General features: G+C 46.8%; 1 protein-coding gene across 11 annotated transcripts in view; it reads right to left on the bottom strand.

Annotated features, from left to right (window-relative positions):
- LOC139101204 (protein PALS1) overlaps positions 1-12,541 on the bottom strand; it is a 59,744-nt gene that overhangs the window by 17,054 nt on the left and 30,149 nt on the right. The window contains exon 1 of one of the 11 annotated variants that reach the window (XM_070654190.1): positions 10,508-11,030. The exons of 9 other annotated variants lie outside the window; for them this stretch is intronic. In XM_070654190.1, the coding sequence (XP_070510291.1) occupies positions 10,508-10,602 (95 nt within the window). In that variant the 5' untranslated portion in view covers positions 10,603-11,030. Of the gene's footprint in view, positions 1-3,784; positions 10,480-10,507; positions 11,031-12,541 lie in introns of those variants that run through there. One more of the 11 variants, XM_070654191.1, reaches the window with a different exon arrangement.

The following is a 12,541-nucleotide window of genomic DNA, read 5'->3' as shown; positions in this document are numbered from 1 at the left end:
TCTATTCGTTTTTCAACTTCTTTCCCGCGTAAGTTAATACGAAATAGAGATGCAGAAATTAAATCCGAGAACGCGCTGCTTCCCACGCGGCAGGTATCGTTGAATTTTTGCGTCGCTAATTTGCAGTAATTACAGCCGAAAAATTTGCGGCGCGCAAAATGTACGAGTGAAAGTATCGCGTGTCCTGATGAAACGACGACTTCGCGGCGGGAATGCAAGACTAATGACGACGGCGTTCTTGTACGAATCGTGACTCCTGCGAAAGGTCACTCTTGCTTTTTCAATTAATTTCTCCATTCATGTTTGCAAATTTTTGCCGTCGTTCTCTCATCGCACGACGTGCCGCTGATCCAAACGAAGCCTCTCGTCGTCAACAATACCGAGATCATTCAAGTTCACGTGAACGAACGATCGTTACGAGTTGCGTGATAACAACGTGCGAGAGAACAGCGCTTGTCGACGATATTATCGCGGCACTCGCCGGACGGATGGCGTTTTGCAATGGACAGCAATCGATATCAGGAATTCGTCATTTTTCTCTCGGAGCCTGATTCAACGTGAAAAACGCGATGGAGTCGATAATTAAACGTCGCAGCCCTTAGAGCCGCGGAAAGCTAGAAATATTGATTTCCACGCCCAATAGAGATCCAATTTATTTTTGTAGCGACGCTTATCGATAATTACCGCCGCTCGTCGGCGTTCACCGCGGAAATCAAGTTGCTGAATTACGGCGTAACTACCCGTGTTTAACGAAAAGAGATCGGGGAGCGCTCAAGGCCCGAGCAATTATTCGTGTAATCGCGTGCGAAATCCGCGGCCGATTATGTAATGCGAGTTACACTGGGATAAATACGTCGTGGCGCCTCGCGTGACTGAAATTCCGACGAGGCGTTTTGCGTTTTCGCGCAGAAATTTTCTACGAAACGGTGGCAGAGTTTTGCAGAAAAACACCGGCCGCGTATCGCGCAAAGATTTTTATCGAGGCGCGTTGTAAGCACGAAAGTGAAAAATTGCGAGCGATTCGCTCCGGAAAAAAAGCCTCGATGTAAACGGAGAAACAAATTGCGAATAAAAAGAGTGGAAATCTCTTATATAAATTTCTGGAAAGAATAAAGCTCGTTTCAGGCGCGGTATTCGATTACCGCCTGCAGTTAACAGCTGGATTAAAGCTAGTTAGAGCTTTAAGCTGCCGCGCGGGAAATAAATTAAACTGGATTTTTATTCGAACTTATTCTCGTAGTTAAATTTAATATTAATACTTCTATTATGCCGATGTATCGTGCCGTGTCTTTACTAGTTTTTCACGTTATTTCAGGATTATTTAATCAAAGTGCAAACAAATTTTCGTATTTCTCCGTGTAATTTTTTTTTGTAATCGCAAAACCAGCGTAAAAAAAATAAATAAATAAATAAATAAAATAAAATAAAGCAACGGTTAACGGTATAGAGATATTTGTCGCGTTACTCCATGCAAACCACTGTGTTCGTTATAACGTACAATTCAGCGCAACCGTCCCTGGCTTAACGATAGCTGTAGAGACGGGAAAGCAAGCAGGGCTACACTCAGAAACGGAAACACGTGATCTCCCCTTGTTTCGAATTCCACGTGAGAATTCGCGTTTGATGTTCCCAGAGTCGGGCACAGATATTTCCTAGCACGGGCTCTATAAAACTTGCCACGAATACTCCACGTCCGCATATACACGTTTATCGAGAGACATTGCATTTTATGCGCAACGGGAAATTATTTTTCTTTCAACGCTTTAAGTATATCTTCGTATTTATTTCCATTCTCCGGAATAAAGGAATTAAATGCGCGAAGATAAGAAGGCGCGGGCTGACTTATACACACGAGACGCGATGAGTCTTGAGCTTCAGAATCCGGCGCGCCGTCATTCGTTTCCAGGAAAGAATGGAGATAATTAATCATCGCTCGCGGAGCGTCACGTTACTCGCGAATCCAAATCGGCGATTCGGGGATGCCGCGTGCAAATTTTAGATACCCTCTGACCGATCCCTAAAATAAATCTCACGACTTGAAGATCCACGCATTTAAATGCGGCCTGTGCACGAGTTATTAACATTCGATAGTCAGTCAACCGTCGGTTTTATTTAAGTTTCGCAATTAATATTGATTTAAAATATATAAAGTCATTATCGAGATTCTCCGAATGCGTTAAATAATAAATGACGCTTGAAACAAGATTGCTAAATTATCAGGTGGCTATATCTCACCAGGGCTTAATGCATTATGTCTACGTCACATTAAAGTTCGTTCCCCACGGAATACCCGTGTCCGGTCTCTTATTTCTCTCTATAATTCACTCTTCTCTTCGAACGGGCATCTTTAATTAAGATCTGCAGGTACAAGTTTATATTTCACTTCGCGGCGCGATACGTTTGTCTCGAAAATTTTTCAGCCACTCGATAATTAAGCGAGTACGACTACGCCGTTATTATTAATGCGTTTTACACGTATTCCTTCGCGGTCGATTTTATGCCGTGCGCTGTAATTTCGTAGGAAGCGCGTTCTGTAACTTACCGAGCGCAAAAACAACCGATTGTAATATCGGGCGGAAGTAATCCTCGCAAAATTCTAACGTAGGTCATTATTGCCGTGAATAATAAAATGATTTGTCGCGAATGAATCGCAACGCTAACTGCATCGATATCAACAGTTACAGTATTTTATTACGTAATAACGCGTGAAAACTGCTTTCAATTATGCGCGAACCGGCGCGGAATAATAAAACGGCAACTCGCCGAAAAGATTTATGATGGATCCGGCGATAGTTTGGCAGTTTCCGGCCCGGCAAGTATTGACGAGTTTTTGTCGGGATTTATTACCTGTCGATATTTCGCGCACGGCATGCATCCGAAAGTGCACCGGGCGTATCGAAATTGTGTCATCATGTACCTAAATTATACATTAGGTGCCGAAACGTGGTACACGTTAAAGAACAGTCTGTCCGCGGGGGTACCTCACACAAGAGCACTGTAGAAATTCAAGTGCACGTTTCAGGAACAGAAATATCGGATTTTCTCTCATTAAAGTCGCTCCTTTTTTCCCAACTAGCAATGCATTCGGCCACGTACGTACTGTGTTTTAAAGTGAACATAATTGTTTCATTGATTTCAACAGGAAACGTGAACGCCGTCGTCATTTGCAAATTAAAACGATTTATCTTTGTAAAATTCCAAAATCATTCCTCGCCATTCAAAAACTCGCTTTCAATTTCCATTTCTCTTTCACAAACCTCCATCGATACACCTACGCCAAGTGCCGCTGCACAAAAGAAATTGTACAAACAATTCCGACCGTTCGTATTCCCCGTGTCATAGAGACGTATGGAAATCGAAAAGTTTTTTTTTTCTTTTTTCTTTTTTTTTTTAATTCTATGGTAAAAGTAACGAGTTGCTGGACAAAAGACTTCAGGCAGCAAAATTCCTTTCCCAAGCGTCATTTTTCGTGACGCGAACGTGACTTTGATAATAGACTTTTCGTCAGTGTTTTACGACAATTTGCAACAAAAGATAAGAAAAGAAAAGAAGAGAGACGCAGAAAAGGTAATATAAAAAAAAAAAAATTTTTTTTAATTATTAATACGTAAAATAAACGAAAGGTCCCAGCTATAACTTTTCCGTTCGTATTTTTTTCGATTTTTAATTCTTTCGAATCGTCAAGATTCGCGAGGAAATTTTTAATCACGCGTGGAATGCGCGACGCTAATTATTACAAGCGCGGAAGGACCGCGGCCGCACGTCGCGTCCTCTGAGAACCTACCAGTGTAGCGTTTTGAAGATTCTCATGGCGTGGACCTCTCTCAACGGCTCGTCCTTCGGTCAAGCCTCATGGACGCTCGCGCGACTTGCGATGAAGCTGCATACAAGGAATTTCAACGCGCGCCTCCCGCGGCGCCGAAATCTTCCGGTTTTCCCGATTCTTCGATCTTATCTCACGATCTGCGTAACTTACCACCGAACATCCTTCAATTTTTTTTTTCCAGATTCGTTCGTGGCTTTCGCAATCGAGCGTGCACTTCAATTTAGATTCTCTTTCCACTCTTTTTTACTTTCCGTGGTTATTCCGGTGTACTTCCGTTGCGATGCTCCTTGATATTAATCTCCGCCTTCAGTATCTTTTTCATTCAGCTTCCTCCTGGATACTTTCCAAGCGTTTTCTTTTATTTAATCTCAACTCGCCCGCCAAGTATCGCGAATATTCCAGTCTTGATCCGACCTTCGCGAGACGCTTCTACATTCCGTACACGATCTCCTGTTTCCTCTTACCACACCCCGTAGCTTCATATCTCGCCAATCGCAGTGTCATTAAATATTTGCGTCTATCTCTTTGTGGAGAGCGAGTTCTTCGCGCTATATATTTTTCCGCTTCTTCTTCTTCTTCTTTTTTTTTTTTTTTTCTTCTTCTAACTTCCTTGCATCTTTTCCCGTTCTCGATACTGGAACATTCCGACAATGACGTGTCCTTGTACCTGTTCTCACGATTCTACATTAGTCTGGAGAACCAAGTAGCCGTTGCAATTTTCTCGACCTTTGAATTTAATTTTATTTTAATTTTTTTTATTTTTTTTTTTAATTTCCACGGCTTCAATTCTTAACTTTATATCTATTAAAAACTTTCACGATTCAACTACAACTATCCATGAGATTTATACGTTTCCATGTATGTCACGTTTCAAACACAGACGAGGGATTTCCCGGAGTTTTCCCCATCTTCGCCTCACGAGAATCCTCTGGATCACTTTACACCTCGCACGGTTCGACCTTATCTCGCCCCTCGCTGGCTTTACGCGTCAGCGTACATCCGTGTGCCGCGCGTACGGTGGCACATTCCACCTGTACACACGCACACCGCGAAACCCCGGAGGAAAGACAGAAGAAGAGAGAGAATGCACGTATGTACACAAACACCGACACCCTGAGGGCCTTACACGCTTGGTGCTCGCGCCGCGTATACGGTCACGCGACGGACGCTTAGCGTGGATGCACGGACGGAGCTGCGACCGGCAGCTCGGCGAAGGAGGTGTATGCACCTTCCGAAGGCTGCATGCGACGAGGGAGGAGTCGGCGGTACGGCGGCGGCGCGCACTATATCGCATGGAGAACGCTCGTACCGGTTTTGGCCCACCGCGGACAGATATTCCCGGCTCCGTTAACCGCTTTAATTGCGCCCGGTTCACGCCCCGCTGCAACCCCGATGCGACAATCGGCCCGATACCAGAGACCGTTAAGCGATAAGCGACGATCACGCGCGCGCAGACAATTCTTTCCTCGAAAGGTTTTTCTCGGCCTACGACGTCGCGATGTCCCGGGCCCTCTCTCGCGCGTCCTCGAGATCGGACCAACGGATGTTCACAGCTCCCGACGGGGGAGGGAAAAGAGGGACGCGCCGCGCCGTAACGAAGTAAACGGAGTACGGAGAACGCACGAGGAGGACGAGCGTCTCTCCGGCTTCGGACTGACGTGAGTTTGTTGGCTTCGCTTTACCCCGAAAGACCCGAGCCAGCCGGTGCCCCCTTCTCGTTTTCCCTCTCTGTCTGTCTCTTCTTTCCTCCACCTCCCCCTCTTCTTTTCTACCTGTTCAGTTCTCTCTCCTTCTATCCTTCCGACTCTCTTTTTCGGTCTCTATCGCGCGTATGCCAATCTCTCTCTCTCTTTTCCTCCTTCAACCATCTCCCCAGCGCTCACCTTCCAACTGCGCGTTTCTGCCTTACCTCGCTCCCACTCTGTCCACTGTTGCTCTCCCTCTCTTCCAACTGTTCACCAGTTCAACGACAAGTGTCTCTTTTTATCTCGTGGCATTTGAATCTCCCTTTTCGTTTCCTCCGACCTCCCTCCACGATCTTCCATCTTTCTTCCGCGGAGTTCTCCGTTCTTTTCCCATTTTCGGCTCTCGTCGCTCTTTCGCTGCGTTCTCCATCGTCGTTCCGTCTCTCTTTCTCCGCGCAACTGCCATCGGCCTGCATTCCTGTCTCCGGATCGCCTGCCCGTCTCGGTCGGAGCGTCATTCTCGGCTGTCTTTCGTCCGGACGAATTTGGACCGCTTCTCTCACAGCCTCCAGATTTTCCTCCACCTTTATCTTCGTCCTCTCGTCTGTTCGCCGTGAACCCTCAAGATTCTCCGCTACCATGGCGATCACATGGTCCCAGCATTAAAGTCTCTCAATCTTTTCTCCTCGCCCCCGTCCCTTCCCCCCTCCCGGCCATCACTTTGCGCGGTGTAAAAGTATGCGTGGACGCGTGGTGGCACGCACATATCTCGGGAATACGCCGCGTACACTCGGGTTCGCTCGCGTGGTATTTCGAATCACAGCTGATCCGACGATCGTTTTCGTCGTTCTCACGACTATCAATCCGACCTTGCTTCCCCGAGCGTTCCACGCTCGAGGCGCCTGCCGCTCGAGAAAAAGGCGCGATGGCGTTGCACGGGAACGAGATCGGAATAATGGCAAGCCCGGCGACTTCCCTCTATAAGGCGCTACGACACGCCTTTTAAGCAGTTGCTTGATTAAAAATCGTCCCGCCGCGCGCACGAACAAGCTGCGGCTTTTAAATCCCGTCAGGAGTAATCTATTAAAGTCGTCAGGCGGAATTGATCGGGATAATTGTAACGAATTCTAAACCTCACGCGGATTTATTGAGGCCGAATAAAATTCCACATTTCCACCGTTGACACGTGGCGAATCGATACATGTTAAATATAACGTTTCAATAGGAGCGGCATGGATACGCGCTAAGTGCCGCACTTGTAATCGAGGCCGCAAATGGATGAGGCACTCGGCACATCGGATACAGGATGGCGAGTGTGGTGCGTGAGACACCTTGATATTGTGTGCAGATTTTTGTCTGCAATTTTATTGCCGGCGTCGGGAATCGGCTTTGTCCGATCACGAGGGTGTGCAACAACCAAACGAAACAGAATGCGTGTATGCGCCCCTCCACCCCACCGCCGATCATTGCGTAACTCTCGTCACTCGAATTGTTCCGTAATGCCGGACGCGCGATTCGGATTAACTTCGACCGCGGAAATATTTGCCGATTGCTCCAGAGCCACCATTACGTCCACCTGTGCCTGCCGATCCGAATGCCGCTCGCAAAGTAATTTGCGGGACAAAGCGCGCGCGAAGACGATCGATTACCCTCGTGACGTGCCAGATTGAATTACGTAATTCTTTAATCGGGCAATTCAATAATTTCAGGGCGAGAGAATAGGCGTGTAAACAGCATAATCGTCACCCACTGCAATATCTGTCACACGCGGGTCAACGATTCGGCGATTATTTGATTGATTAATCGGCGCCGGGAAGTTAATGAAGACGATATCTCATATCTCTGCAACACTCCATTTTGCGAAAATAAATCCTTCGATTCGGAGACTAAATTCGGTCGAAGGAAAATATTAAAGAGAGCCACAGGACGTTTTAAATTTTAAAAGTTTAACATAAATAATAAATTGTATAATTTTAAATTTACAAATATTTCGCTGGAAAGAATTTTTTAATTGTTTAAAAGACTTTGCGATTTTTATTCAGAAGATTGAAGTTCCAAGAGAGATAAAGCATCTCGCGGTTAAAGAGGCGGCTTGACAGATCTAGGACGTGTACCAAAATATGCGGAAATGCTAAAGTTCTTACTAGCTCGTTTTCTTAAAACGAGATGTGTCTTGATTCGCAAAGTAAATGTTCCTCATTTATTCATAGAGGTTCAAAAATAGCCCCGATATCTCCCAAGAAGAAACAAGAAGACGACGAGGTGGAAAAGATCTTTCCTCATCGCTCGGACACTCGTTTATCGAACGAGTAGGTCGTACTATTATCTCTTTTCGTTCAGGTTGTTTTACTACTATCTGTGTCAGAATTAATGATAGAGCCCCTTTTCTCTCGCGCTTCAGTCACATTGTCGCGCTCGTTTTCCTTTTTCTACGTTCTTTCTTGGCCTCCTTCCAATCCTTTTCGCAGCCAGAAAGCGTACGTTGCATGCCGGCGCAATGTGGTTTGCATAAGACAAAGGGGCGCAGCCTGCGAAGGGAAAAGAGTGAGAAGGGAAGATGATTGAATTCGATGCGGTGTAGTCCGAGCATATACCGCTATTCTCCGGGTCCACCATTCTGAATAGTCCTATTGTGCTTTCTCAGAAGACATCACGTGGCAAAGAATCCACCGGTTAGCCGGTAATAGCAGGCGTATCCGTCGAAAAAAAGGTATACGCAGCTTGTATCCTGCGTGCAATAAATTTCAGCGAGCTCCCTATTGTGCCGAAAAATCTAAAATCGCTAATAATTCGCCGCTGGCGCGTACAATAAAAGCCACTTGAATTACCAATTATTAACAGCCACTTCAATTCCAGCAACAATCGTTGGAAGTTAACTTGCGCTAAAATCACGCATGTCTCGAAGCACGCATAAATAAAATCTTTTAAATCAAATGTTTGACCTTTTTTGATCAACGTCGAAATGGTGGCTCGGTCAACGTGTGGTTTAATCATATCGATCGACCTATAGACATTGTCAGGCAGTGTTGACCGTCGGAAGCATATTCGTCGTGCCCGTCCGAGAGATTAACTCGCCTATCGATACTGTTTGCCCACCGATCTTCCAGGTTCGGTCGTTGAACCTGGGAGCGCAAATGCGCGCGTGCTGCCGGTCGCAATGCCAAATTGACTTTTACCCTGGAATGCTTTTTTTTACAACATGACGGTGCGATTACTTTTACAAAACCGCGTTACGCGACTCGTCGCTTTACGATCACGGCGTGTCGATTTTCGTCGGCCGAAAAAAAAAAAAAGGGAGCCGTGCCCTTTGTCGGCGCCCCGAGAGGCGAATTCTACACTGCGTTTCTGGCCACTTTGAAAATTTCGAGCCGAGCACCACGTACTCGAACGGCAACATGTGTGCCCGATCACCGAGTTACGAGATTCGACGGCACACTTTATGGGCGTTCGAAGGACAATGGACTCCTTCCTCCCCCGCGCTCACCGAGTAGAACCAGATTCGCGTCGTCCGAGAGTCCCCTACGAAATCTCCTAAACCATGCCTGATATCTTTCCGAGTGGCTCTGTCGCCGAGGCTCGAAATTCTCGGTAATGACTGGCTCGGTGACGGTCGCCCGTTCATCCTCATAGGTGGTCCACCGTGAACCGAAGAAAGAAACGAGCGCGCACCGAATTAAAGTCGTGTACTTTTCGACGTGCAAACTACGTCAAAGAGAAAATAATTTTGTCGCGTCAATTAAAAAGCCCACCGAAATAATTGCCGTATATGCATTATCCGACATTCTTTAATCTTCCGTACTTTCATTTTTAGTACGCGGGCCGAGCTTTAATTTGAGATATTACAACGTTGTATCCTTTGATGGTTTTATGGATGGCTGATCCAAGGTATGAGTGTATCGATCGGCATACAGAGACAGGACCCCGTCGTCGCTACTCGTTTCTTTCAGCTTCCGTATAACGCTATTATAGTTCTTTAAAGGGAGATTCCCTTTAAAGAGAATTCCATCTTTGCGTCTCATTGCGTTAATAACGTTTTATTTTACTAACGTGTAGCGTTTCAAAGAGACGCACGGTTGGACTTTGCAGAGAGTGCTCTGTTTCCGGCGCAAACAGTGGCTTTTAATATCCGACCTCTCTGGTCGTCTCCCGCCCTCTTCACCGAGGATTCACGACGTTGCACGAATTTAGGAAGGAATGTACAGTTATCTGAAATTTTTCATTGTTTTTTATCCTGCCGGCCACAAGGAGCACGGAAGGAACAATTTTCAATTACCGGTGTTCCTTTGACATTTGAAAGAAGAAAAAAAAAAAAAAAAAAATCCTGAAACAATTCACCCTTGTTTGACGTCAAATCCCAGCACGATGTTAATATCCCCGAGGAAACGGAAACGGAAGTGGATGAACAGGCCCGGCTGTGCGCGCCCGGCGTTTTAAATAATCTCACTTAATCTACGAAGGGATATTAGCGGATATACAGTTACCGCGGTAACGCCATGAAAATGCAGCCGGTGCGCGCGTTTCGCAGGAGACACTTTAATTAAACCGACTAATGCGCGAGAATTTATTGCGCTTGCAAACATCACGGTCTGTCAAGGTGCCATCCGCGATAGCGCCAAGCGATAGCGGGCGCGAGCGCGACAATAATACGCCGAGCCGTCCGCCGTCGATTTTTAACGCTCAATAAGCTCGGAGCGTTCGCTAAAAATCCGTAATTAATTAATAAATTTCGAGAAATCGGCCGCCTCTAGAAGAACCGAGAACGAATTACTCGCTCGATGCGTATCGATGAAACGAAGAAAACTATTTAGATAACCTGGAAAACGCGAGGCTCGACGTAGAGTGTTGTATTAATTCTGACATCAGGACGTAAAGTCGACGCGTCCGTCGATGAAAAACGGACGTGGTTTCCCAGAGATATGCTTCCTTCACCGTTTGCGCGCGACGAGCTTAATTATTCGCGATCGCGTGAGTTCCTCCTCCCGCGTCGCAGTTTTACCTGCAAAGAATGGAGACTCCGAGCCGTGGAGCGAGGTATGCCCAACATGCCTTGCACGGGTCGCACGCTCGGTTCAGGTCACTCCACATCACCATGGTAGCGGCCGGATCTACTTCGGAGAAAGGAGTTATCGATGACGGGTGGGTGGAACGTATCGCGCGGATAAAAGTAGCCGGCTACGCAATTACGCACGCCGGATGGACGACCGCGAAATTGTTGACACGTACGTCGGCGGGCGCCGCGCTCGAGAACTGGGGCCTGGAATGTGGCTTATCGGCGTCGACGCTTGATATCGAGAGCTTATCTCCGACGGGCCGTGTACACGTATGCGCCGCGCGAATGTGGGATACCAATCGCGCGACGTGCACGCGTGATAACTCCTCCGTCGCCGAGCGAGGAGAGATGAATTTCGGAGCAGCACTCCGGCCGATTGTTTCATGCATAAATGTGCGACGACCGAATTTATCGCCCGACTTAATCCCCGAGGGCCAGCAATATTTAGAGAAACGACCCGCCGCCACTCTTCCTCCCCCCCTCTCCTATCAAGTAAATACGAGAAATGATTTGATTGCCAGTCAAACGATCCTCCTCTATTACGATTATTCCTCACGTTAATCCGAAAGACACTTCCTCCTAAGGCAATTTAATATTGGCTGAGAATTCGTGACCGAAATCGAGCGGCAAAGCGGCTCAGCGATTTCAGCCGGCTCGATGCGATTTTAAATTTTAAAGCACCGTAGGAAATCTTTACTGAATATTTCATCGAGGTAGTTAATTAGTGATTAAATAATAAAAGAGTTATATATCCTCGACGAGAAATTATCGGAGAATTAACGTCAAATATTTTATCTCGCGGAGTTAAGCTCAACTTTTTTTTATTACGCTATTGCGTGGTCTCGGGTATCGCCGTATCATCTATTTATATCGAACGTATGTGTCAACTCAGCGCAGAAGCGTGCGTGTGCACCTGAGGTTTCGGCCTGCGAATGCACACGGCGTCGCGGGCGAAGGGGAGACACCCTCGGGAGTTAACATGTGCTCGATTACACACGCGATAGACAACCCTTCGATGAGTCACTTGCGGCAAATAAAAGAGAGAGAGAAAGAGAGAGAGAGAGACAGAGGCGGACCGCTTTCTCGCGCGCGCACGCAACATCTTTCTTGTAAGACTGTGATGCCGCCGGCTCTTCATTCCGATACAATCTCCTTCGACGTGACGCATCCGCCTCGACGTCACGGGATATCGCGGTCTGACGTCAGACTTGCGGAAATCGCGGCCGTGACGACAACGCTCAGGTAGATCCAAGATCGCAGACGAGACGATGACTAACGATCGTATTCGTATCACGTGGAAATTTTTAATTGAACCCAGGAAGAATATAGAGTCGATATGTCATCAATTTGACTTTTGACATTTTGCATTGCCCAGATTGTGATAAAAAAAAAATTATGTAAATTAGTTTTAATTTGCCGTCGAATTAATTTCACTTTGATTTTTCGTTCTTCTTGGAGAGGAAAGAGCGCGTAATCGCGAGGAGCCGCTGGAGAACGCTCGCCCCCACCCGCGTAATGGAATCGGCTAACTATATCCGATCCTTGACCTAAAATCGCATTGATCTGTCGGTAATTCCAGCGCGGAGCCTTCCCGCGTTTCACAAAGCGCGAGATACGATTACGTACCAGGTGACGACGTGACGCGCAGTTATACGCGACGTCCGAGAAACGACGCGGCGGCTCAAAGGGTATCCTTCGGCGGTAATTGAGGTCCTTTTGAAAGGGGTAAAGTGCTCCCGCGTGAGCCGTCGCTTTTTGAGCCAAACGAATGAAAAATTGTCTGCGCTTGATTCCCCATCGTCGCGAGTTCCGTTTTCTTCGAGAGAACCGCCACGAAACTTTCTCGCGAGTATTTCCGCAATTCGAACGTTTTTGCATCAATCCCTCGGGAATTCGTCACCCTACCCTCTCGTCGAATCACGGAAATTAAAATAACTATTCTTGCGCGAGAGTTTTGCCTGTTTTCGAGCGAGCGGGTAA

Source organism: Cardiocondyla obscurior, linkage group LG03 (assembly GCF_019399895.1).
Source record: "Cardiocondyla obscurior isolate alpha-2009 linkage group LG03, Cobs3.1, whole genome shotgun sequence".
In the NCBI taxonomy this organism is placed as follows: domain Eukaryota; kingdom Metazoa; phylum Arthropoda; class Insecta; order Hymenoptera; family Formicidae; genus Cardiocondyla; species Cardiocondyla obscurior.
This window is presented reverse-complemented; position numbering and strand designations above follow the sequence as displayed.